Raw genomic sequence first — 25977 nt, forward strand, 5'->3', positions numbered from 1 at the left:
TCAGGTTCAGAACTGAATTCACATTGTGATTGCTGATTATAGTGTTTCAGAGCATGTGCAAAGTGTGTCAATGTCAAGAAATCAAACATGCTAGGACAGGAGATACACTGCAGGGCTCATTGCTTGCCTCTAACACATTGGCTTATCTAAGGACAGGTGAAAAGTCTATCTGCCTGGAGTAAGAAAGTTGTTTTCACTTCCATTAGAAATGTTTTAGAGTGTTAAAAGCTTTTTCATAGATATTTTCTCTTGGTGGAGGCAACTTTTCCTTTAGGGGTAGTGTAGGCTACTACAGGCAGAATCCTGGGAAACTTTCTAGCCTTACTGTTTGTGATCTTTTACTCATTCATTTGTATTGGCTACTGTAAAGTTAGGATGGGAATAAATGTTTCCAAAAGCCAAGATAATTATTCTCCTGAGTTTTTAATAATGTACTAGTATCCACTATTTTCTGGTTTTGCCTTCCTCTTAAAATACAGCCAGATCCATATTGAAAGTCTCTGTTCTCTAACATGCAATAAACTGATTTTTAGCCGTTGTCTGAACAGGCAATCTCTAAAAAAAATGGTTCTACAACAAAAAGCTTAGGACTGTAATTAGGAAGGGAGACTACATTATCTGTCCTGTATTCTGAAATTGCAGCAATAAAGACTCAGAACCAGGTCTGCAAGAGAGATTTTGATGCCTATGACATATTTGTATCTCCACAGAGGGTAGGTAACTCCCTACCAATTTCTTTTCCATCTCTTCCATCGCAGCTCTTCACTCCCAGCTTCTTTCTAGGCTGGGAGTGCCTGGTGCTAGCAACACTGCAAACACCCACAGCAGCCCCATCTTTCTTATGGGAAGAGTCACCAGTGGGGTTCAGGGATGGGTCCAGGCAGATTAAGCTAGTTTGAGCAGCTGGGTTTCTCAGTCTGCCTTTGCTGCTGCTTCAGTTGCATTTTCAGGTCACATAAATGAGACAGAAAATGTTGATTCCTATAAAACTGACAGCAGCCAAGGATCTGGCGGGGGTTCCCTGAGAATGCTGGCTCCTGCAGGGCTGAGCACCTGTCCATCCCTCTGTGGAGACCAGGGGTTACAGTGTAGTGGAGAGGATTGTTTTGTCTTGTCTCTCTTTATATTCAGTTTCCTCTGCATTGCTCCCCTGTGTCAAAGCGATTTGAATTGCTAGCTTGTAATGCTGCAATGCCAGCAGTACAAAGACAGTCTTTTGGACTTTAGGAGCACTCTTGCCCATTAAAACTAAGTTCTATATTAAGATAAAAGCCTGAAATGTTAAGAATTTCAGCACTACTACAGCTCTTCTGTGTGCTAATGATACTTTTTTCAGGGGAGTTTTAAATCTAAAACTCTTTGGGGAGGAATATTGTGCCCACAGGTAATTTGAGGGTAGCAGCTGACTATTATTCTTGTGTGGGCCACTATAGGGATTCAGAACTCACATAGAAAGTTACAAACTTAATTTCCCTTTAAATTATTTGGCACTAATTCATTTTATCAGGTGGTTATGTATGACTGAGCCCTTCAGTATATAACATCTGCTGGTACTGGAAATTCAGAGGGATAAAAAAAGATGTAACCCACCCTGAATGTATTAGGCCATGTTGCCTCCCCCTTTATGATTACTGGGATACAGTGAGAGGTTAGCAGGGATGCTTCAGCATTTGTGGGGAAAAAAATAAAAAAATAAAAGGGTTATTTGTCAGGTGAGCTGTCCTGCCAATGGGGTCTGGGACCCAGGCTGCTTTGCTCACACAGGAGTGCCTGACACACTGAGCTACAGGCAGCTTCCCACAAGTTCTTTCTTCCTCACCCAGTGACTTACACATCCTTCTGCAGAGACACCTGCTTTCAGCACGGTTTGAAGAGCAGGTAGTCTTCCCACTCCCAGACTATTGTAGAAGATGTTCCTCCAGGGAACCAGGACGTGTCTGGTCCATCATGGGCTTGGTAGTGTCACTTGGTAGGTAGTTTCCCTCTTCTGGCTTTATCGTCTATCTTGGTATTTTAAATAGCGGGCCCTTTCCAATAGGTTATAAAGTGGAACAGTACTCACACATTGTCTTCATGAAAGAAAAACTGTGGCTCTCCTCTCAGGAAAGGTTATTGGATCTGGAGCCAGAGGAGGGATCAGTCTGCAAAATGGACTCACACACTCATGTTTCAGAAAGTAGTATTCACTTAACCACATATCTGAGCTTACTCTTTATTAGTGGCTGGTTCAGAGCAGCTCCATGCCCAGCTGAATTAATCTGGGTGCTCTTGGATCCCAGTCAGGTAAACCGGCAGCTTGAAAGATGAGGGCTGCACTGTGTTAAGTCACAGGTGATACTTTTTTCTCCTTTTTTTTTTTTTTTGGCTGCTGAACGACAAAATGTTGTTAGCAAGCAAAATTAACATACTTGCTAATTAATCATTTGATTCCTGAATGAATGAAAAGGAAAAAAAAAAAAAGTCAAATGTTTCTGGAGGAGTTCCCTTTCAGTAATTCAGTCCAAGCAGACTTCACTTGAAAAATTCAGCATCCTTGGCCTCCTTTATGTTACACTGAACAGCAGGGGTCTGTCAGAGATAATGCACTCTGTCTTCGGACAGGATACCACATGTCACTGTGGCTGATTCTTCATTAAGAGAGCTAATTGCCCTGTGTGACTGCAACCTGCTGCAATGAAGCAACACTAGGTTAATATTGGAATTCAATGGGAACAGCATTTATATACATTGAAAATGCACCAAGAAGCCAACATTATGTTCTCTCCCCAAAGTGGAACTCAGTCCCCACCCCCATATAAATGTAAGATTTAAAGGATGCAAAATTAAAATCGGTCCTGAATTGCCTTAGGTCTCTAAATAAAACATATGGTAAATAGAGTTGTACAGATACAAGCCCATTTAAAATCCTTTTCAGCAGGAAGACTCAATTGTCAAGTTTTGTTAGGTCTGTTTTGCGAAGCAAAGGCAGAATGTATGCACACATTCAGAGCAACGAAGGATTTCCTACTATGCCCCAGGAAATCTGACAATTCTCAAACTATTCTCTAATTGAATTATGTTCTGCTGTACTGAAAAATGTGGTCTTTTTAGCAAATGGCTTTAAGGCTAATTAAAGAGCATCTTAGGCCATCATAGCTTGTTTTTAAGAATAATGTTATACAACCCTGTTTGCAGTTTCAGCTGGGTGTTATACTGTGTGTCCAGAGCAATAGTAAATCATGACATAATCTACTTAAGTGGTCTAGATAGTCTTGATGGGAAAACTATAACAAAACGTCGGCAAAACAGCTATTAGATCTCAATTCAAACTCTCCATCAGCATTACTGGAAGACAGAAGGTCTAAAAAACTTGCTTTATAGAACAGCTTACAGAGCTATTGTAAAAAATTTTCATCCAGAATGTATTTTTGGGGAAGAAGAAGGAGAAACAAAATTTTGTATTTTGTAGTATCATTATCAGGGATTGTAACAAATAATTTGATTTGTTTCTTAAATTATTTGCAGCGTAAACTGTACAGGATTGTGCTCACTGTGTTCTCACTGAAGATTGTTTTCCTTTGTCAAGCCTAAGAAATACAAAAAGTAACTGAACAGCTTGGAGATTGAGGATGTTGTGGTGATTAATATTTTTGTTGATGAAAAACTCCTCCTAAAAGTAAATTTGATATCAGCTTGGATGACTCTTGCAAACAGAGATGCTGCTCCAGTTAATCTAATGCTCTTTTAGGGAAGCAGATGACAAAGCTGCACCAGAATTTTTCCTTTTCCTTTTTCCCTCAGGGTAAAAGGACAATTTCTCTACAGGTATTTCCACAAAGGCTGATTTTGACTGGCACTATCCCCCATGATAAGTTAACCAAATTCCCAGCTGAGGTCAAGAATAGTGGCATCTAAAGGAATCTAGCTAAGAATGCTCACAGATCACACAAGCAGGACAGCTGCCATACGAAGTAATCCTTTAATTCATTTTTCTTCTACCGTTTGCCATTTTAATCAAACTTCCAGGTGCTTAACATATACGATCACTTTCTATATTACCGATAAATGTATAGCATCGGCAAGCTATAATGATAAGAACTACTTTCCACTCTCTCTGCATGTAATAAACTCTTCATTCTCTTACCTAGTAGGAATTTTCATGTATCAAGAACAGGCAGTGATTTTGTATATTACTCAAATCTCATAATGGAATGATGCTAGTTAATTTTGTGTAATAGGAACTGAAAGTAGGTGAGTTTACTGTCCCCTGTATTGAACTATGTTTCTGCTAAATCCAATTTTTAATAGATAAAAAGGTTTTCCAAAAGTCAGCGTAGAAATAAAGAATTTGAAACCTGAACTACTCAACATTCGTTTTTCCCCAATAATTTTTCTGTAAGATATTCCTGAAGTGAGCAACTACATAAGACCAAAAAAAAAAAAAATCCATTTTTGAAATACCAAAGATATAAAGAAAATCATGCAGACGTATACTAATAGACCAATGAAAGTGCTGGTCATTTTTTCAGTGGGAAGATAAAATTAATGAATCTTGATGTGAAGAAATCCAAAGCGATAATGAGCCATTGCTCACTAAAATGTCAACTATGAGAAAAGGTGGCTCAGGGGAGACCTTTTTGTGCTGTACAATTACCTGAAAGGAGGTTGTAGTGGGGTGGGGATCAGGCTCTTCTCCCAAGCATCGAGTGATAAGACAAGGAGAAATGGCCTCAGGTTGCGCCAGGGGAGGTTTAGGTTGGATAATGGGAGAAATTTCTTTACTGAAGGGGTTGTGCAGCATTGGAACAGGCTGCCAAGAGATGAAGTTGAGTCACCTTCCCTTGAGGTCTTCAAGAAACTCGTAGATGTAGAACTTAGTAGCGTGGTTTAGTGGTGAACTTTCAGTGCTAAGTTAAAGGTAGGCCTAGATGATCTTAGAGGTCTTTTCCAACCTGAATGATTCTGTGATCTCATGCTGTTATGTGTAATAAAGATGTCAGCCAGGAGGCTCTTGGAGACTGCTTAGTTGGCTGAACTTTTTGAATGTCACAGTAAAACACTTGGAAAGCTGACTGAATAAACTTTTTTGCTGTTAGAAATCCTCCTTGCTTTTAGGGGATAGACAAAATATCATAAGATTGGAAAAAGACAAATACAGTATCTACCAATAGTTCTCAGAAGGCACATGGTTGTCCCTTAGAAAATAATCTCTTCTCCACATCCCTGGTAGACACAACCTTAGGAAATGGCCAGTGGAGCAAAGCTATGCCTCGCCTGACAGGATGAAATTCTCTTCACTGGATACTTTCAAGAAGAGATTGGGTAAAGGTAAAGTCCCTGCTTGAAGGGCCACAGGTGTAACTTGTATTTTAAGCAGCTACATGGGGACTAGACTATTTCTTGAGGTCCTTTCCAGCTCTATTTGCCCACCACTCCTATGCTCCATAAAATTAATCAAATACAGAAGATTCAAAGCCTTGATTATTTTGTTTTTCTAATGAAATGTTCTTCACTATAGCTGCTGCTGCAAATGCAGAGACAGCCCTGGCTACATTCATCAGGCAGAGATGTCTACAGAGTGTATATAAAATTTATCTGGCTGATAAAGATTAACATCATTTTGAATTTACTTTATGGTGTCTGACACACGCATCAATACCCTTTCAAAACTTTGGAGACAGTCCACAAAGAGACAATTCCATTATTTACAGTACTGAATTTTTAAACCTTAAAATGGCACAGCCTCTTTTGGATTTTTACTTGTTTTAGTTAATGGGCCTCTTCACATAAAAGCATTTTTGGCAGGCACTCTAATAGTCAGTCAAGTAAAGGACTGATTTAAAACAGCTGTGTTTTTTTCACCACCACCTGCTGCAACAATGCAACTTTATACTTACCAAGCAGCATACAGTTCACAGTGTGAATGTATGTACTATTTTTGTTCTTCTTCTGGAGTTTAAAAGCCAAGTGCAAAACTAATTCTTCAAGTAGTTCTTCCATTGGCATACGCTCATATTCCCACTAGCCCTGGTTTAGGCCCCTGTATGAAGCTGAAGTAATAAACGCACGGTGAAATTGTTTAGTCTTGGAGAGGAAACAGGTGCACGGCAGAGGGACTACAGAAATCTTACAGCAAGAGCATTCAGCATGTAAGGACTTAAATTTCTGTTATTCTGCTTTTCTAGTTGGTGTCAAAGGTTTTCCAATACCATCCAATATATGAATTCACTGAATTTTCACTCACAGTGATGAAAAACGTCTATGAGATACAAGAGAAAGCATATCGCAAGGGACAAAACGTCTTTATTGTGAATTGTTGAATGGTAAATACGGGGAGCAAGGAGCAGAGGGGTTACAAACGAAGCTGTAGCAGCTAAGTCACGAAGAGAATCAGAGAATCGTTAAGGCTGGAAAAGACCTCCAGGATCACCCGGTCCGTGTTAAAAGCACATGTCAGAAATCCCTTTCAGCTGTGGCGCTGAAGGAGCTGGCGGAGCAGTTCAGAGCCCGGGTGCCGGTTTCGCCGGGCTGCAGCGGGCGCTGAGCTCCACCTGCTCCCCAGCGCCTTAACCGGGGACCCCCCCGGCTCCGCACCCCTCCCCCGGGGGCTCCTCTCCCCGTCCCTCCCCAGCCTCCCCCATCCCTATCGCCCTGCCCAGCCGGCAGCGGGAGCCGCGGGGCTCATCCCCGGCAGCTCCATCCCGGGGGAGGCGACGAGACGGGACCGTGGGGAGCCCCCCCGAGCCCTCCCGGCCCCCCACCCGCGGGGGCGAGCCGGCACAAGCCAGGCGGGGGCCGGGCCGGGAGCCGCCGGAGCTGGAGCTGGTCCCGGTGCCGGTCTCGGTGCCGGTGCCGCCGCTGCTGGGGGGGGGGGAGGCGGCGCCCGCCCCGCGCCCCCGCGCCCCGCCCGCCCCCGGCGGCAGCAGCAGCGGCCTCGGCACCCCCGGCAGCTCGGCCGGCAGCTCCAGCCCCAGCACCATGGACCTCTCCTTCATGGCCGCGCAGGTAGGAGCGTCCCCTGCCCCATCCGCCGCGGTGACGGAGGGGAATGTCCCCTAAAAAACGGGGTGGGGGGAGTTGTAGGGCGCTGCACCTGTTGGTGCTGAGCAGCAGAGCCCGGGCAGGGGTCCCCTGGTGGGGGGCATCTCCTCCGGTCCCCCCCCCCCCCCCCGTGTGCCCTCGCATCGCCCCGCGCCGGGAAGCGGCATCTGCCTTTCCTCCCGATGCCGCCTATAAATAGAAATCGGAGATGGGATTTTTCGGTTCTTTTCCTCCCATCCGCGTTACGCCTGTGCACTCAGCCGTGTGTTTGTGAGTTGTTGTCTCCGCACGCTTAATCTAGCGTGGCATAGGTAGGAATACCCCTGGTTGCATGACCAAATCGTTTCAGGTCACACCTAATTTCTGGGCTGAGGCTCAAGGGATGTTTGTAGATATTGGTGTTCAATGTATTGATGCTCAATATAGTGAGAAGAACCTAAAGTCCGTAAGTCACCCAAAGACAAGACAAAAATCATTGTATGAATCCAGATGAATTAGGTTTTAAACAGACAAACAGTAGTAGTACCATGCTTCAGGAAAAAGTCATACGTATGGAGAATCCATTTTGTGTCTTTTCTGTGATAACTTATTGTCTTTAGAATAGAACAGAATAGTTCAGTTGGAAGGGGCCTTCAGAGATCATCTGGTCCAGCTGCCTGACCACTCCAGGGCTAACAAAAGTTCAAGCACGTTACTGAGGGCACTGTCCCAATGACCCTTGAATGCTGACAGGCACAGGACACCAACCACCTCTCTAGGAAGCCTGTCTTTACCCTCATGGTAAAGACGTTTTCTCTAATGCCCAATCTGACCCTCCCCTGGCACAGCTCTGTGCTGTTCCCTTGTGCTCTATCACTGGTTACCAATGTGTGCATATAAACACAAATTTGTGCTTATAAATAACTGTATATGTATTATTTTTGTTTTCAAGGATTATAGGGATCCAAGGTTGAACTTTATCCAAAAAAAATGTCACCCACTATTTAGAGGTGGAGTGGGGGCCAGACAGGCTTCTCAGCACTGCTGCTACATGAGCACATCAGCTGGAAGTGGTTGGGGGAAACCAAGTGTGATCCTTGCTGTGTTGATCTGTTTCATTAATGCAAGGGCTGCTTACTCTTCTAAGTCTACTTCTGAGGGGGCCTCAGGCTCCACTGAAGGTAGCGGTGAGCTGAGAATGTCCTCTGTTTGGGGGTATTTCCAAGAGGAGCATTTTTATTTTTATTATTTTTACTTTTTAACAAAAGCCACAGTAGGGAGCAGGAAAGGAGTACTTCAAGTGGTTTGAGGTCTTCCTAGTAACTGCAAGGAAATTCAAAAGAAATCTTGTGTGTGTCAGGCCATTTTCCTGTGGTACTGCTGAGCACGGCCCGTGAGCTCCCTGTGTCTGTCTTCGGTTCCCTAAGGTTCCGTGTCCCTCTTCCACAGAAGTGAAGGTAAAGCACAGTAGTGGCTTTTACCAGTGATCGGAGTAGTCTGTGCCAAAGCCAGGACTAATACCGCCCTTTCTAGCTTCTGCCTTATTCTTGTTGTCACATATTTTACCCTAATTCTGTGTATTCCAAGAGCCTCAAGGCTGTGTGCTTTACTCCTGTCAGAGAAGTTCCCCGTGTAAATACATCTTATGCTTACTGAGGTTACTACTGCAGTAATTTACATTGAATTATGTGCATTTCTGCCTGTTCCTGTGGGGCTGGCTTATTTTCCTGTGTCTGACAAATGACAAAAAATAATCCTTTCAGCATTATTTTGGTGAATTTGGGGAATCTACTTCTGCAGGCAGGGCCCCTGATGGGTGCCTGGGGCTGAGCAGGTCTGGGGGCATCCTCCGAGGGCAGTTTGTGTTCTAGAGTTATGTGAGAGGATTTCTGAGGGAAAGGCATCCAGTTCTCAGGTTACTGCATACCATTAATGCTATGTTTACCTTTGCTGTTCCCCTGTCACAGCACAGGCCTTTTGCACCTTTCTTTCTGACCTGAGTGGCACTCTCCTTTCCTGTCGTTGCAGAGTGTCATTTCTTTAAGTTATGCATTGCTTTTCTTTTCCTTGCTGTACCTTTTAATCTTTTTTGAATTGTTTGTGGCATCTCTGGTGATGTGGTCCACTAAGGTGACCTTTACTAAAGGATGCGTGAGAACAGAGAACAACTGACTCGCGTGCCCTGCTCCTAAAGATGCTCTGCTGTCACTCTCATTAACATCCCTGTGATGTTAAGCAGGGCTTGCATTGTGCCTCATGAATGCCAGGTACATTAATACTGTATGCCAAAATAGACAGTGTCTAAACTGAGATGTTTAATGGAATGAAAATGCTGATTAACTCTCAGGTGAATTTAGTTCCTACAGGATACTATTGGCTAGGTTCCTGTAAGTCACTTTTGTCATTATGCTCATCACAACTTTGCACTGCTCATCATGGACCCAAGTCAGCTTTGCTAGATATCTTGAGAGACCCCACAAATGTTCTGTACCTTAGAGCCACACTGATATATGCACAGAGACAGAAGAACTGCATAACTAGGTTAACTCTTTTTTGGTGTGTTATTGTGTGTTATAGAGGCTGAAGTGCACTGAGTGTAAAGGTAAGGCCAGGTAATGCAACAGCTATCAGTGTCTTTTAGTAAAGTTTTGGTGTGTTTGTTAAATGTTCTGTGGTAAGAGCTTGTAAATCTGGATAGCTGTGTCGGTATGCCTACCTCTTCAGACACCTGAAGCCTGCTTTCTAGAAACACTAGGCATTTGAAGCTGTACAAATAAACTGGGGCTTTAATCTTCAGCACCTTCTCTCCTCTTTTTTTTAAGCTGTCTGTGATACTGTTTGTGCCTTGGAGGCCCTGAAACCATTCCTTGTGCCAGCAGGAAGATTAATGAAGTGCCCTCCGAATGATATATGAGATGCCATAGAAAGGATAACATTTTGCTGATAAAAAATGTTGTTGTGGAACAGCAGATTGTCAGAGTAGTAATGCTAACAGATTTGTGTAGTGTGGATACAACATGAGGGTTTGGTTGCCCAGCTTAAGCGCCCGTGTCTGAACATCTCAGCTGTAATACACTTGTTAGGCATGTCATGAAGAACGGCTTTTGACTGTAACAATTAAATCCATTGTTAAGATAAGCATCTGTGTTCATCAGTACTCAGGTGTGGAGGCTTTTGGTGTCCTCTGTTCTGCAGGTGCTTTAATTGATTTCCATAAAGTCACTTGTGGTAATAAGGATGACTTGTGTATAAGGAAAGCCTATTAGTATTTTTTTTTCAATTTAAATCCAGATTTTAATTAAAGTAATCCTGTGTGCATCAAAATCCTCTGCCAAAGACATTCAGCTACTGCTGAGCTGTGCAGCTGTATGTGTGGCTCATTTCAGTGATTTCAGAGCGCTCTTGTAGTCTAGGTAACCTCAGAAATAGCCTCTTGTCTTAGGTAGAGGCTTAAACTTCCAGCATAGGAGCCTGATTTGGGGGATTTCTGGGCACTGGGTCCAAGCTAAGAGCATTCAGTGTTTTTCAAGTCTTGCTGCATATTGCTTCTTCTATCAAAATATTCAACAGCAAAGCAGGGGTCTGGGGTTTGCTGTCAGATGCTCAGTGGTGACTTGTTCCCCGCCCTCCTTCCATATATAAGAACTGGCTAAAGCTTTTCTGCTTGGAAAAATGTAACAGTGAAAATTGCATCTGGGTTAATAACATTGTGAGCAGGGCTGAAACACGTATTCAACATGAAAATTAGAAACACACAAAGGGAAAAAAAAAAAAGGGAAGCTACAAAGGAAAAAATGATGTCATTGTCTTCAGTATGGTACAAATCAATACGAGCTGAACAGCACCTGCAGTCAGTGACAATTATCTGTTTTTCAGGATTCATGTTTGCAATTTAGCTTTCCCTTAAATGATTTCTGTAATTTTTTGTTTCGTATTGAAAATGTGAAATGGACTTTAGCTTACAATATTTTTACTGTTGGGTATATGTACATGCAGTAAAAATATTACTGTAAAAGGAAAGATAAATTATCTGGCAATTACATACAGAACAGAGAAAGCTAGTAAGAGCCTTGGGAGCACAGTCACTTCTGTGGAACTGTTTTTAATCTTATTCACACAGAGTTCACCTATTTATCTATTGATTCTCTATGCTCTTTGTAAACAACCAAGGATTTGAAATGCAGTAAATTGAACTCTGTGTTTAATTTCAATGATTAAAAACGAAGTTTTAGTGATCTTTAATTTCTCTTGTGGTGCTGCGGATTTTTTACTGTAGGTATTTTGAGAAAGCATGGCTCTGGCATACTTCAGGGGTGGAAGAAACAAATAAGCTTGGTACAAAAAGCAAAACTACTTAATATAGAGAATTTAAACTTCATGGGTTTTGTGTTCTGTATCACGCTTCCAGGATTTCAGGTCTGAACAATGATCATTCAAGTTACTTTGAGTTTTTCTTTGTCTTGGTAGTGGTTCGGGTCAGTTGTTTTCCAGCACAGTCAGTTGTTTTTCCCCAAAACAGGTGACTGGTTCTTGGTGTACCTTGAAGAAACCCTGTAGCCACCTATAACCTTGTCAGCATAACCTTGTCACGCCTCCATATACAAAATATATTGTTATGAGCTGTGTAACTTCTGGAAAGCACTGGAGTACACACAGTAAAGTAAATTTATCTAGGATGCGTTCAATTTACTATTCACGTTTTCCAGAAGATGTGGGCTGTCCATGTCTATGCTGCAAAATTGCTGTGTATATGGAGGGTGTTTGGCCTGGACATCCCATAGCTGAACAAAGCTGCTGTATTTCCAGACATCCCAGATGCAGGTTAATTCCTTTCTAATTTGATTTCTGGATGCAAGAGGAGGCACAACCAGGATCTGCTGTACTCTGCTATACAAGCATAGAGGAACCAGAGCACAGGATAATCCTATATATGTTTTCCCACTTTTCTCTTACTGTATTCTCCATCTCAGGGGTCAAGAGGCATTGAAAGCCTTTATTTGCTGGGTGCTCTTCCTACAGCAAAGTATTCTGAAGGCATTAAAACCAAAAGAGTTTCAATTTGTGGTTTTGGTAGGTTATTTCCACCACCTTAAAGCAGAATCCAGGATACTTGCTCAATGTGAGCTTGTGTGTGTTCCTGTGTGCACATATATGTGCCACTTTAAAAAGTGTGATTGTCCTGCCCTCCCCTGCCCCCCACCGCCAAAAAAAAAAAAAAAAAAAAAAAAAAAAAAAAAAAAAACTAAGGCAAAACACAAGATGAATTCGTGAATCATGATGTAAAGACTTGTAAACCTGTCCTTGTCAAAAGCTCACTTGATTATAATCTTTGGCAAATGAGACATAAACTCTTTGATCTGTAGCATCGAACATTAATAATGTTTGCTAGGAGGATGTAGGCTTTCTCTTACATGACCATTTCAGTGCCCACTTATGTACAGAATAACAGGGCACTAACTGTTACTCTCCCAGATCTGCTTTCTTCCAGAGGTTAAGGTAGCTTTCTGTGACCCCCTTTAATCCTCCAGAATGTCTTGACCTATAGTAAATAGAAATCAAACATCTGGAAGCTGAAAGAGCAAGTCAGAGTTTAACTGAGGGTGTCTCAGATGCTCAAAATTAAAGTTCTGATGCCTTTCTGTGGTATGGCACAGGCACCACCTGCATAATTGAGGTGTTGTAAAATTTTATTCTATGTGCGGAAATCAGTGGTATCTACATCCAGGATGTTGCTAGCAGTAGAGGCGAGAATCATTTTCTGGAAGAGTCTTTCTGCTAGCTGCTTGGTGCAACCACATCAGATTTTTATGGAGAGAAGTGAGGAATGAGAAATCGCTGCACCTTTCTTATCACTGCAGTGACAGTGCACACTCCATTTCCAAATTTTCTATAGCAGAAATTTCTGTGCCAACAAAGCTTTTGAAAATTCTGCAGAGGTTTGGGCTTGCTGGTTTTGTCAAGTGTGGGTACCGTACTTTGGGACAGGCTGCTGTTTCAGGATTGTGCTTGTAATTGCTGTCAAAGATGTTAAAAACAGTAATTCCAATCCAACAAAACACTTAAGCACTTACTGCACTTGGAGCATGTGTAAGTTGTTCCAGTAATGTCAGTAGGACCATGCACTTGCTTAAAATGAAATATCTCAAAACCTGGCACAGAAGGGGTGAGAATGCTTTGCAATTCATAGGAAGAGCTCCTTGAAGAGCAAGAAGAAACCCATTATTGGTCATACTTTTAATTCAGGGAAGGCTTAGGCTACATGTTTTGGCATTGCAGTACTTCCATCGATTAACAACAGGTCCAATTTCTCATAGGAGATGTGGCAGAAAGGGTTGTAGGGAGGGGAGGAAATGGCTCATGCTTGTATTTGTACAGTCTGTGTGCATGTTTGCATAGGAAAGGTTAGGGGATATCAAAAATAAACTTGTGTTCTATGTGCTGATTAACTGTGAGACTAATTATATGAAGTGCTTTGTTGTTTTTTTGTTTTGTGTTGTTTTTAATCCATTTACACGATTTTCAGCGGATATAGACTAAAGAATTCACAAAGAGTGCAGATCTCAGGTATTTCCATCTGTGCTGAATGCGAAAAGGAGGTTTGTAAGATGACTGCAAATGAACACATTCACATGCATTACAAAGATGAACCAGCATCAACAACATAGTTGATGGTGGCAGCAGCAGCTGGGGTCCTATTGTACACAGAAAATAGCTACAGATGGCAGGTAAGACCAATAAAGACTGAAACAGTACTACATTCATATCACACATCTTGCTTGTTTAGGTGCTTGGTATTTATTTAGCAATAAGTGTGCAACCTTGTGATATGCTGGGCAGCAATGCTCTTGGAAAACTTGATGAGAGCTCAGTTTACTGAGTAGTCCAATGGTACTAGGTCCATAGACTAGAAAATCTGGCTTGGATATTGATATATTCTAAAGCTTGTTTTTCACTAATATACGCTGAATTTCCCAGTTTGTTGATGAGCTGTGAACATGAAGTGTTGGGAAGGTTCTGTTTTAATTGTTATTGGAAGTGATATGGATGCTGGCCATTAGGTTAGGAACAGTTAAATGGTTTAATCTTGTTCTTATACCAGGCAAAAGTAAGGGCCAAAAACCTCCAAATGAATCAAAGGGTTGCATGGGATTTAGTAGAGCAGCCTGATGCTTTGGTGACCGCTGGTACACCATCAGATTAGATCATTGCTCAAAGAAAGCATTAGTGTCTTCAAATGGAGTGCAGTGAAGTAGAAAGCAGAAAATTTGAACAGTAACCCAAGTAAATTCAGCAGAGACCAGCTCCATTAGCTTGCTACATCTGTCTGGTGGGACCTGCTTTTCTTGAAGGTATTTTCTGTAACGAGTTGCATTATCTCCCTAACCCAGTGAGCCCTGTTAGAGCTCTCTGTGGTTTTGGCAGGCTCCTTGGCTTGATGACTGTGTAGTAACCTAAAATGGGTTGGTGTTAACCCCTTCTGCTGTTCACAGCGGTGATGGTTTTTAAAGTTGTGTTTAGAAATAGTGATGGCTCTCTGGCGTTCTTTTGAGCTTTTTTTTTTTTTCTTTCCCCCCCCAGCAGTTGCATACTGAAATGTGAAGAAAGGTCATAGAAAATTTGGTTGTGAGCTGAAGATATTTGCTTCACCCATCAGGGGCTTTGACTACTTGTGCCTGTAGATAACTCAAAGATTGTTCCATTTCAGTGGGGCAGCAGCAGTGTCAACTCAGTGGGAGCCATGGCAAATATGATGCTGACACTGCCTATGTAAGTTGTTGACAAAAAGGGTCAGAATGAGGTGTGTGACCTCCTTGCCATGTATTTTGGTGGTGCTGTCCAGGCTGTGCTCTTCTGTCTCCCCTAGTGCTGGAGTGAGCAATACCTGACCGTACACTGAGCGTTTAAATGGGAGAAAACTTCATGGCCAGATGTGATGCCAGGCACAGCAAACGCTCGTTGAATGAACTCTTTGCGGTTTTGGAAGGATTAAGGAGAGGCAACGCTGGGTGTGAGATCTCTCCCTCCAAATACAAACATGTCGTGTAAAAACGGATGCTTTTAGCAGCAGTCCCTGCCCACCCTTTCTCTCGCTGGCTCGCACGCCCGCGCAGCACTTTCAGGTCTGTCTCACAGCACCAGGTGCTTGAAGTGACACGTACTCTTAGGATGTATCTTTAGTTTTTCTATTCTGAGCTCTCAATTCCACACTCTCAGAAGCTGCCAGAACCCAAACTTGTCAAGCAGCAGCTAATTAGAAATCATTAATGTTACAGTCACTTAAGAAATGCTCAACACCCCTTTGCAGCAGACTTTGGGAGACAGAGTTGGGTATGAGGCCAATTCTCATTGTTTTGCAAAGAGATTATCTCTAGTGTGAAAGCATGTGTTGTGGATATTTTGTTTCTTATTTTTTGTTGTTTTGTTTTAAAATAAAAATAAGCTTTTAACCTCAGCTAGTTCTATTAGTTGCCAATCTTCTTGTAAACCTTCCAAATGTCAGGAGAGGGGGGAACGGTTTAGGGATAAGCTGTGCGTGGTTAAAACAAAAACTTCCAACTTCCACTATGATTTTTTTTTCCTGTCAGATCAACTGGATGAGCATTTGCAAAACATGGGGAATTGTGCTGAGCCTTGAGATGTGCTGGGAGTGATTAAGAGCTACAAGCCGTACAGAGTTGCTACATGGCAGCAGAAGGGACAGCCACATCCCTTTGGCTGATGTGTGAGGTGTTGAGATACACACACAGAGAGGAAAAATAACAACTGAACAGATAAGGAAACAAACATGTCAAAATATAAAATTTTAAAGGATTTCTGAATGTATAGCTGAACCCAAGGACTTGAAACAGCTGTTCACACTTAAATTCTCTCAGCCACAATTAAGTGTATGCTTAAAGTATGTGAGTAACCCTCTGAACTGCACCTCAGTTTAAATGAAGGATATAATTAAGTACCTTGATGATGTGCAATAACTGTCAAAGCATTCTGAGGAATCATAATAGCTTTTCTTAAAGCTCAGCTCCACTTAAAGTAAAATAGATTGTTCCTTTCCTCTCCATCTGTCTTCCCCTGCTTAAGTTTTTCTGGACTCAGGGATTTTCTCCTACCTTTTCTCTAGTATGCATGTATAAAAATTTCCTTTCAAATCTGGTCTTCTGTCCTTTTTGGGTATCCTCTTTCTACAACTCTCGTATCCTCCATCCTTCCATCATATCTCATCTATTCAAATCCTGCATAGATTTAAGCTTAGACTTGAAAACTTTGGGCAAAAATTAAATATTTCTCTTGTGTGGGGACTGTCATCATGCCTTAACAAAGATTTATGTGGTTCTGAGAGGGAGTAAACCTGCACAGGGTTGTGTGTATCGTTTCATCATGTGTTGCTAGAGCTCTTTGAAGAGATGGCCAAAAAAATACATTGTTGTCTACAGAACTGCAGAAGAAGTAACTTAAATCTGGGCAAACATGTTTTCAAAATACATGTAGAGAAACAAGTTCTAAAGGTCAAAATCTGTTGTCTTGACAATAATGATGGTTCTGAGTGTGATCTTGGGCAAACCTCATACTCCTGTTTGCCTGTATTCCTTATTAACAGGTACTTGCAGATCTTTAGTTGAATCAAGCTAATAAATTACTACTGAAAAGGAGCATGTTTGTAATATTATTACTTGTTGAAGGTGAAAGTGGAACAGAAGCAAACTAAACTGCTACAGAATCACTGAAAGCGTAAGCAACATAGCAGAAACCTTCTTAATTGTCTTACTAAAGACGGATGCGTGTTGGTATGTCTGCATAGTCTTTCTGTGGCTGTAGATTACTAAAATAGTGAGTAACTGGGGAGACGCATTTGCAAACACTCTCATCTGTCCTATATGTTTTCCCCCAAAGATCTGGAGGAAAACATTTTTCAAATATGCGGCTATTAACATTAAGACATGGCAAATGGGTGCTGTTCTGTAACAGAATCTAGGCTGTGAAATGGTTCATTCGGTGTTGGTCTCCGAACCTCCTGACTGAGCAAGCTGTGCAGATGGGCAAGGCAGCAAGATCCTGAACTGAGTCGCTGTTAAGGTGGCAGATGTTTTATTCTCCCGTGTATTCTCTGGCGTTTCTCACAGACATGAAATGGAAGCAGAAGAAATAGAATTGCTGTGCTTGCTCTCCATTGTTCTCTAAGGTAGTTTTGCAACTCTTTTTTCCTGTAATCTTATGAAGTGTGAGAAGAAACCTGACTTCTATAACTGTGCTTTTTACTTTCACAGGTAACCTTTACTCAGGCAGCTGTAATTTTCAGCATGGGTAGTTTTCATGGTGCATCTCTTGCTTATCACTTTAGTGTACATAACACTGTTAAGGGCGCTTTAAAGATGAGCAGTCATTCGGATGACTAAATGAACAGCTCTGCTTCTAAAACATTTCTCTCATGACCTCTCATCTGCATAGTACACAGTAGGCAGAAAAGGAGGGCACGTGGAAGGCAGAAAACAACAAGCTGATGTAAGCTGCTCTCTAGGCTGCAGCAACTGGAACCCACTGCTGTTCAACAGAGCCTTCAGGTATCAGTGTATGTCACAGGGAACACTGAAGAAGTGAAGGGAAATGGAAGACAGCCAGCAAGGGTAGTTTTGGCCAAACTCTGATGTCTTTCTTGAGCATGCAGCATGGTACGATTTGAATTGATGCAAAGAATGCCGGCCAGCTTCTGGGAGGCTGTTTATTATTTCTGAAAGTGTTGGCTTAAGAAATGGCATCTAGGTTATTAAAAATCTTAAATTCAACTCTAGATGAGAATAAATGGATTTAGGAGGATCTCTTCTAAAATAAAAGCTTGTCTTGTCTAGCTACATTAGCTATTAGAAAACCAATTACACATTTCTACACTTTTTAGCTTTGTCTAAGCAAGATTATCATTTCGTCAATACAAATAGATTTAATAACTGTTTATTATTTGTTCTTGTTAAAGAAGAAAATATTCCATAGCTTATATACCACTATGGAGGATTCACCTGGACTTCACCACATCCATGATATATTTTTATCTTTTTTTCCCCTCAGACTTTGTAACATTTAGGGTATGAGTACATTTCCATACTTATTCTAGAGATCTCCAGAGCTGTTAAATGTAAGTGATGTTCAGTCATGTACCCTCCTTTTGGGTGAGGTATGGCTGAGAACCCTCACCTGAACACTGACCATCTGTGGCGCCTGTGCTCTGGCCTGACTGTCAGGGCAGCAGTCGTGTCAGGAGAAGAACTGTACAGAGAAGCCGGTCTTGATGAAAAATCATGTCCCCACAGGTGACCAATTTGGTTGAGGTAGCCTGCCTATGCTGGCTTTCTCTCCAAGTCTCAAAAAGTATATATCCAGATATCTGAAGCTTTCTTGTCCCTCCATGCTCTCATGTGTTGTCCCAGAGCTGTCCCACACTATGCCGCCCTCCACTCCCTTTTCCACTCAAAGGCAGGATCTGTGCAGCAAAGACAAGCTGGGCAGGGTGAAAATGCTGACCAAAGCTGTCCCAAGTGGGACAAAAGAAAGGCATGAAGGATTTCTGGTGGGTTGGATTGTGTGGATAACATGGAGAGAGTGACTGTGAACTGCTCATGGCCAGGCTGAGCCACCTGGGCATGCACAGCAGGAGGTTACAACCAAAATGTGTCCATCTACTATGGGTGGCTCCAGGCTAAGGCATTATTTCAGGGTGGCTGTCCAATTGCTGTCTGCAGCAGTTACATACCGCTCGCTCACTTCAACTTCAAATGTGATCTTCATTCACATGATCTTCAGAGCATTTTGTGAGCTTCAAAGCTTTTTACAGGGGACATGGAGAGGGAGACGACATTCCCCAGTGATGCCACAGAGGAAGTAAGACTCTTAATGAGAACTGATGCCCATTTTGGAGCTTTCTCAAGGGGAAAGCTTAAACTGTCTGTGAGTGGCAGGAGCAAAGCGGTAATTTAATTCCTTCTTTTGCCACAGGTATACAGTCAGGTGTCCCAGAAGGTAACACTCTGATCATCCCTGGATTTCTTCTAGATATAGATGAAGCTTACAGCCTAGCCTTTCAATAGTGGACTTATGACTATCAAATTCTGTGATTTTATTATTAATTTAGTTATTTATTTTTAAGTATGGTGTCATTTCCTTCAAAATGAATTTAACAAGTGATCTTAGGCTTGGAAAAGCGGGCTTGTCAGACTGCACTGTTTCAGCGAAGGCCTGGCCAGCTGGCAGAATGGGGCACACTCTTCTCCAAAAATAAGCTGCATCTCCGAGTGCCGATTTTGACAGATATGTTTAAGAGCACTACAGCTCATGTATGGCTCTTTGCCTGAGGATCATACTATGCTCCTGTCAGTCCTGGTAGTCATCCCATTCCTTGCCTGTCACACAGGAATAACAGAGCAGTGACAGAGGAGATGCTGCAGCCATCGCACCTATTTACAGCTCCTTGCTCACTGATGTGAGAATAAACAAACTCGGTATTCATGCAGTTGCATGATTAGCAATTTATTTTGAAAGTTGGTCATTTGAAAAATACCAAGGGACAAATAAAATAGCTCTGTCAGCAATTTCTGTGCAGTTTGCAACATAGTGCTTGACTTCAGGGTCTCCCTTTCTGTTAATTTAAGATAGTTCAGGTAAAGGCCACATCCTTACCTGGTGGAAGTATATATTTCTCTTCTGAGTGGATTTGTATGAAGATGGGATCTAGCTCTCCGAATGCAGATACACAGTGATTCTTGCCTATTGCTGCCTTTTTATTCCCTGGTTTTATTACCAGCTCTGGAGAGAAGACTAACTACCTTGCATGTAGGCAATTGGTATTTACTGTAAAAAGGCTTAGTGAAATTGTAGTTGGGTGGATGTTTAAAGAAATAACAATTAGAGATTGCTTTTGTGTTTTGTTAAAAACACAAAAACAATTTGAAAACATAAATGTTTTCTCTTTTATAGCCAGGAAACAAATGCTCAAGCTCATATCTTTCAACATTGCATCCCCAGATATGTGGGCATGAAACTGACTGCAATAGCTTATTTAGTTTCTAAATATTTATTAAAGTCAAACAGTGGCTGACCATAAACGATTTCTAATCAAAGGTGTACATCAGAAAAGTTGACAGGATTAAAATTTGTGCTCTGGTTTTGGGGCTAAAGTGAGATAATCCCAGATAAACAGAATGCTGACCAGCTCCTAATAACCCACACAGAGACAATATTTGGGGATGTGGATGTTGCTGTATGTCTGTCTTTCTGTTTCTGCTTTCCTCCTCCTCCTAGCTGTGGAAGGGACCACACACAAGAAACATTTCATGGCATGAACACACAGTCTGACCATTGGTCATTGTCCCTTAGTAGCTCTGGCTCTCAGAGATGTATTCCAGTACAGTGGCTGCTGTGAAGGGCTTTTGTGAGCAGGCTGACCTGCAGTCAGTGTTCATTACTGGGATTTACTGGTCCCTTAGCATCTCAGCTATAAGTGTTCTGAAGTATGTGGGAAACTGTGTGATTATAATCTCAGCCCCCAGTGGGTGTTAATACATGGACAGTGTTTTGGGGGGATGTGACTTTAGAGCTGCAGTGAAACTTTCTATGATTCTTTGTTTCCCCTCATTTTGCCAGGCTTCATCCCTGCTGCTGCTGTCACCTGTCCTGATGCAGCCTTGCACCCAACACCTGGGTGACAGCAGCACATGGCAGTGCTTGAATGTCTTGGTCACCATTTGATCCTCCTTTGCCCAACCTTTGCTGTGGCTCTGTGTGATGCTGCTGCTCCTTTCCTGCCTGCCTCATCAGCTAGTGTCAAAGAAGTGTGGTGCTTGTCTTTCAGAATCACTAAGGGATGTATTTATTTGATGACTTTAAAGCGTCATCCTATGTAGGATCCTGCACATGGATTCGGTACTTCCTAATGCAGTTCCACTGGTTCATAGTAGCAGAGCTCTGCATTCCCCTAGAGTCACCAGATTGCAGCTTCCAAAATGTAGCAGCCTCTATGATTGTCCTTTTTTTTTTTTTCCTCGCACATTTTTTCCTCCTATATTTTTCTAAATAATCATAAAGCAGACATGTTTTCACAAATCTAGGGTTGCTGGAACCAGCACTTCAGGCAGCACAGCTTCCATTCATCTTTCAAATATGCTACCGTTCCTGCTGCAAGAGCATTCTTGATCTGGGTTACATTTCTTTTTCTGGGTCCAAATTCAACTGTGAGCTATGCTGCCCAAACCCAGCACTGGATTTTTATGGCAGGAACTGTCAGCAAAATCCTGACTCCTCCTGAGTTGGATTTTTAATTTTTTTTATTTATTTTTTTTTAAGTCTATTTCACAGAAGTCACTAAATAGCCCCCAAATCTGTTCTTTGCAACTTTATCACGTTTTCCAAAGAGACAGGTTGATTGGAACGATTGCTGTTACAGGCTGGAGGCAAAACAGAGGTAAGGCCATATGTGCATTCACATCACGTAAACCAGATGCCTACCAGTGTGGGTCTGTGCACGCTCTCCTTGCTGCCTGGGAAAGCCCAGAAGCGACAAGATGTCTCCTGACCTTATTGCTGTTTAAGGACAGGATTAGCCCTGGCCTTATTGTCAACGCACAGGAGCAGACGGCTCCATGTTCGCATGTCACAGGCAGAGCAGCGGCCCTTGAGTGCTAAGGAGCATGTGGGGAAGGAGGAGTGGGTGGAGGGTGCAACTGCTCTCCATCTGCTGCTGCCCACCAGCGTGGCTGCTCTCGTCTTTCAGAGCAAAAGGAGTGTCTTTATCCGTAAAACAGAAGGGGAGCCCAGGAGGAGTGTTTCCCATACACCTGCTCCCTTGTGTTGCTCCAGGGACTTCTCAGGTCCTCATCTCTGCACGTGCAAATTGAGCACTCTGTGCTTAGGTCAGACATAAAGCATCAGTGGGAATAACATGTGCTTTGTCTGGGTTAAGCACATACGGCCAAGGGAAATCTATGCACATATTAAAATTGTCATGTGTCTGAGACCCATAGAAGAATTGGAAAAATATGCAGGAATGGTGAGCAGGTGCAAGCCTGTTTGCTCTCTTCCAGCAGGTGTGTATTTTGACAGTTGCTCTTGGGTTTTGAGGTCGGCCCTTCTTGCTTCCCACAAACTGTTCAGCTACTGCAGAGTCCTCAAGTGAAAGACAAATGGGCCTTATACACATCTGTGGAGGGAAAAATGCAAGCTGAGGAAAACAGCAAGTGACTGATCAACACACTCTTCATTGTCTGGATGCAGAGCAAACTGGGAGTGTTATAAAGATGTGGAAAACTGACATAATTAACCAATGAAACAAACAGTCATTTTAGTCTTAATTTCTGGCCTTGTCTGTCTCAATTAGTTTCCAGTTTTCAAAGGAGGAGCATTTATAGCATAAGTAAACTTTTGTGCTGACCGTCTTGTCCATCGCTTTGTATTTTCTTTTCTTTTCTTTCCTAATCCCAGCTGGTTTATAATGACCTCTTCCATTATCCACAGAAGTGCTGTATCCCACATATCCCATTAATCTTGCATGTACTTGCTCACACACAGAAAAATCACTTCATTGTTTTTTCCTGAGCACCTTCTGAAAATGAAAACTGTCCTTTTTTAGAGTCAGCAAAATACCAGGCAAAGGCTGAACTGCTGATACCCAGAGCTTTCTAGTTGTAGCTCCTTGCAATCTTTGTCCATCTCCCATTCATTCTGACGAAGAATTTTCAATTAATTTTCATAGTTCTTATGAGATACTTATTAGTCTCTAGAGTCAGAGTAATAAAATAAAATGCTTTAAAAACATGGATATTGGAACATTCAGTCAATTGGACACATTTTGGGAAGGAATTTCATCTTTTCACAGATGTGGAGAAAGCTAGTGTAATTATTCTCATACTTGCAGCCATACATGTCTAAAAGCTGTCAGTCTGCCAGTGATCTTCCCCAAATGTGCTGCCAAATCACTGGGTGTTTATCATCCTGGTACTGCATGTCAGGTAGCTGGAAAATTTTCCTCTAAGCAATGAGGTAGGTGACACAGGAGCCTAATACTGTTCTGGGGGTGTATCTTGTTTTGGACAGCCCTCTACAATGCCCTTCAAATTAGGGGTAAGGCCAAACAAATAAAGAACAGTCAATGAAAAATGAAGATTGATTACATAACTATATGGGGTAACCAGAGAACAACTCTGAAAGTGCCTAAGAGTGCTGGAGCTAGTAAATCCTGCTGGTCCTTCAGTTTTAGTGCTCTCACCTCAGCAACAATCAGAAGGAGCTCTTAAGCCAGCAAAGCTGGTAGAAAGAATAATTCCTTTGTGGATATCCTTCTTTGTGCAAACTTTCTTTCACTCAAACAGTTCAAGTTCAAATGTTTCTTCATTCACTTGTCTGGGTCTTCTCACAAGTACCCAAGTCAGCCCTGGGAGTGGGAAATAAACAGAGTGAATCCACTCTGAACTATCTGCACAATCACCCTCCTTTCCCTCCTTTTCTTTTAGCATGGCCCTTTTGCTTTTTCACCTTAGTTAAGACATAAATAAATAAATAAATAAACTCATGCTGCTGCCTCTGCATCTGTTTTCATATCTGCATTTCAAAAACATGAGTTTAGATGCAGTTTTTATGCATCAGTTCATCACTCTACTCGCGTAGTCAATTTCAGGTTGTTAGTCTTTGTTTATACATTTCACCCTGTCACTTAAATTGCAGTTGTCTTTATACATGTACGTCAAGGTGGGACAAATATTGTATTCTTTCCAGGACTTCTCAAGTCACAGTTGTTATAGCTTTTCTGCCTCTTCTCACTCTGCTCCATCTTTTAAAACAAGTTGTCCAAGTGAACAGCAAGCTCACATTAACCAGTTGGAGTTTGTAGTTGGCTAAGTGAAAGCTGGGTTTATCTAGTTTATGTTTTCAACAAAGGTGTCAAACCTTAGGACAGGAACTGAATGTCTGTGCTGACTCCCGCATATGTGGGATATAAATGAGGGTATCTCAGAAGAGATGGCTATGGCTTTGAACTAATGTCAACATCTCTGTCTTAGATGTCAGATATTTTGGGAATGTTTTAGGGTCCAGTCTTTCTCTGGTCCTGATTCATTTATTTTTCACTATCTCTGTGACAAAAAGATGGAGGTTTAATTCTTCTGAAATCATTGTGCAAATTAACAGCTCATTTTTTATTCAAATTATGTTTACCCTTGCTGGTAGTTTATTTTCCTTCGTGCCCTTTTCACTTGATAGACCAAGATGGCCAACAGATGTAAAGGGTATCGGTTGGAAGACACTTTCTAAAACATGGCTTTCATGTTTATTCGTTCAGAGCTCCTACTTTGACCTGACAAGTATTCTTTCCGTATATTATTACAGTACTCTATGTTAAAATGTTTTATTTTTCACTGAGATCTGTTGTTAATAGCAACTGAAGCATTCATCTTAGTAACATGTCTCTTAATCAACAAAAGATCATGCTAACCTTCTGAGTACATCAATATCTCCATAATTCATTCCACCAATGTCAAACTTTTCATGCACAAAATATCTCATTTGCATTTCTAAAATAAGAATAAAAAAAAAAGTGTCATCATCTAAATTACATTAATTAGTAGAGTCCTAAAAGGAAAATAATATGTATGAGATAATATTTTAAGTCTGTCAACATGTACTGGAGTCATCTTGCTCAGTCTATAGATGCTCACGTGCTGTTGGCAGATGCTGCAACCTTATCTTGCTTTTTCTACTGTCAAAACAGGAGAGCAACAGGGATCAGCTGTGGACTTTTCAGCCTGGGGATGCCAGGCAGGCTTTGACCAAAATCATGCATGGGTTAAGCAGTTGAGACAGAGGAAAGGCAGGAGAACAGGTATCAAGTAGAAAAATTAGTGATAAGAGTAGAGCTTGATGAAGTAAGTGAGGGAAAATAGAACTGTAATGGAAACAGGGAAGGAGAGATGAGTGAGAAACAAAAAAGGATTCAAGATATGATTAAAATGCAAATAATCTTTGCTCTGGTTCCTCGGTTTGATTTCTTCACCACACCCAACCTAAATAACTTGGGCAATATTATCTATGTCTGTGGGTCATGCTTAATTGTAAGGCTGTTTGTTCTGACAAAAGTCTTTTGGGGAATGGAAGTTTTCTTTTTTCTCTAGCTTAATGCCAAGAAACGATAATGCTACAAAGAACTGACATGAGGTAATTACCTTTTGTAATCAGGACCTTTCCCCTGCAGTAGCCCAGGCATGATGTTTTCTGAAGAGAATGGGCATGCCCTTGTATTTAGCCCCTTGGTGAAAAGTGTTCAACATCAGCCTTTTGCTGATATAAAGTAAAAAGAAAAAAGAAAAAAAATCTGACAGAAGTAGTGGAACAGCTTGCTGGATTTTGAGTTTGCTCAGTGTTGTGAAGACACCAGTTAATTAGGACTGCTGAGACATAAGCTATAGACAAAAATGATTTAAAATGAACATTAGAATATCATCAGTCCATTACAGATCAAGGCAGTTTTGGAGTTAGAGTTGAGCTGAACACTGGTAATCCATGATTCAGAGGATTTTCTGAAATTCATCAGCTGGTCTTGTGTTAGACATGGAGCAAATGCAGAGAACCCTGAAGCATGAAAATTAAAGTAAACAAGAAGAGGCAAGAAGAAACCTAACGTATGAATCAAAGGCAAAGATTAAGGTCTACAAAGAAAATTAGTTGTGCTTTTACTTTTTCTCCTGCTTCATTGTGTAAATAATCAGATTTGTAACACATCTTTTCCTGTGCTGAAACAAATTCTGACTGGATGGTTTTGCTGCTGTTCTCTATGTTGAGAAAATTCTTGCTCACAAAATATCTTGTTTGGAGTATTCATAGGTCATGATCAACTGGCAGCCAAAGCTTGGTGCCAAGTAATAGGTAAGGATTTTCTTGGCACAAGATGCACTGTACTTTTCATTGAAAGATGCCAATTCAGTCTGAAGGCAGACATGACCCAATGATATTTTC

At 41.7% G+C, this 25977-nt stretch overlaps 1 protein-coding gene and 1 long non-coding RNA gene across 2 annotated transcripts in view; both read left to right on the forward strand.

Annotated features, from left to right (window-relative positions):
* Positions 1-6567: 6567 nt before the first annotated feature.
* C5H14orf132 (chromosome 5 C14orf132 homolog) overlaps positions 6568-25977 on the forward strand; it is a gene marked incomplete at its 5' end in the record, with an annotated part of 43490 nt that continues 24080 nt past the window's right edge. The window contains one exon of the mRNA XM_048070438.2: positions 6568-6984. Within this exon, the coding sequence (XP_047926395.2) occupies positions 6568-6984 (417 nt within the window). The remainder of the gene's footprint in view (positions 6985-25977) is intronic.
* Positions 7272-16926, forward strand: LOC136790975 (uncharacterized). The gene is made up of 3 exons (XR_010831985.1): positions 7272-13724; positions 14578-14766; positions 14864-16926. It is a non-coding gene; the product is annotated as an uncharacterized lncRNA (long non-coding RNA).

Source organism: Anser cygnoides, chromosome 5 (genome assembly GCF_040182565.1).
Source record: "Anser cygnoides isolate HZ-2024a breed goose chromosome 5, Taihu_goose_T2T_genome, whole genome shotgun sequence".
Lineage (NCBI taxonomy): Eukaryota > Metazoa > Chordata > Aves > Anseriformes > Anatidae > Anser > Anser cygnoides.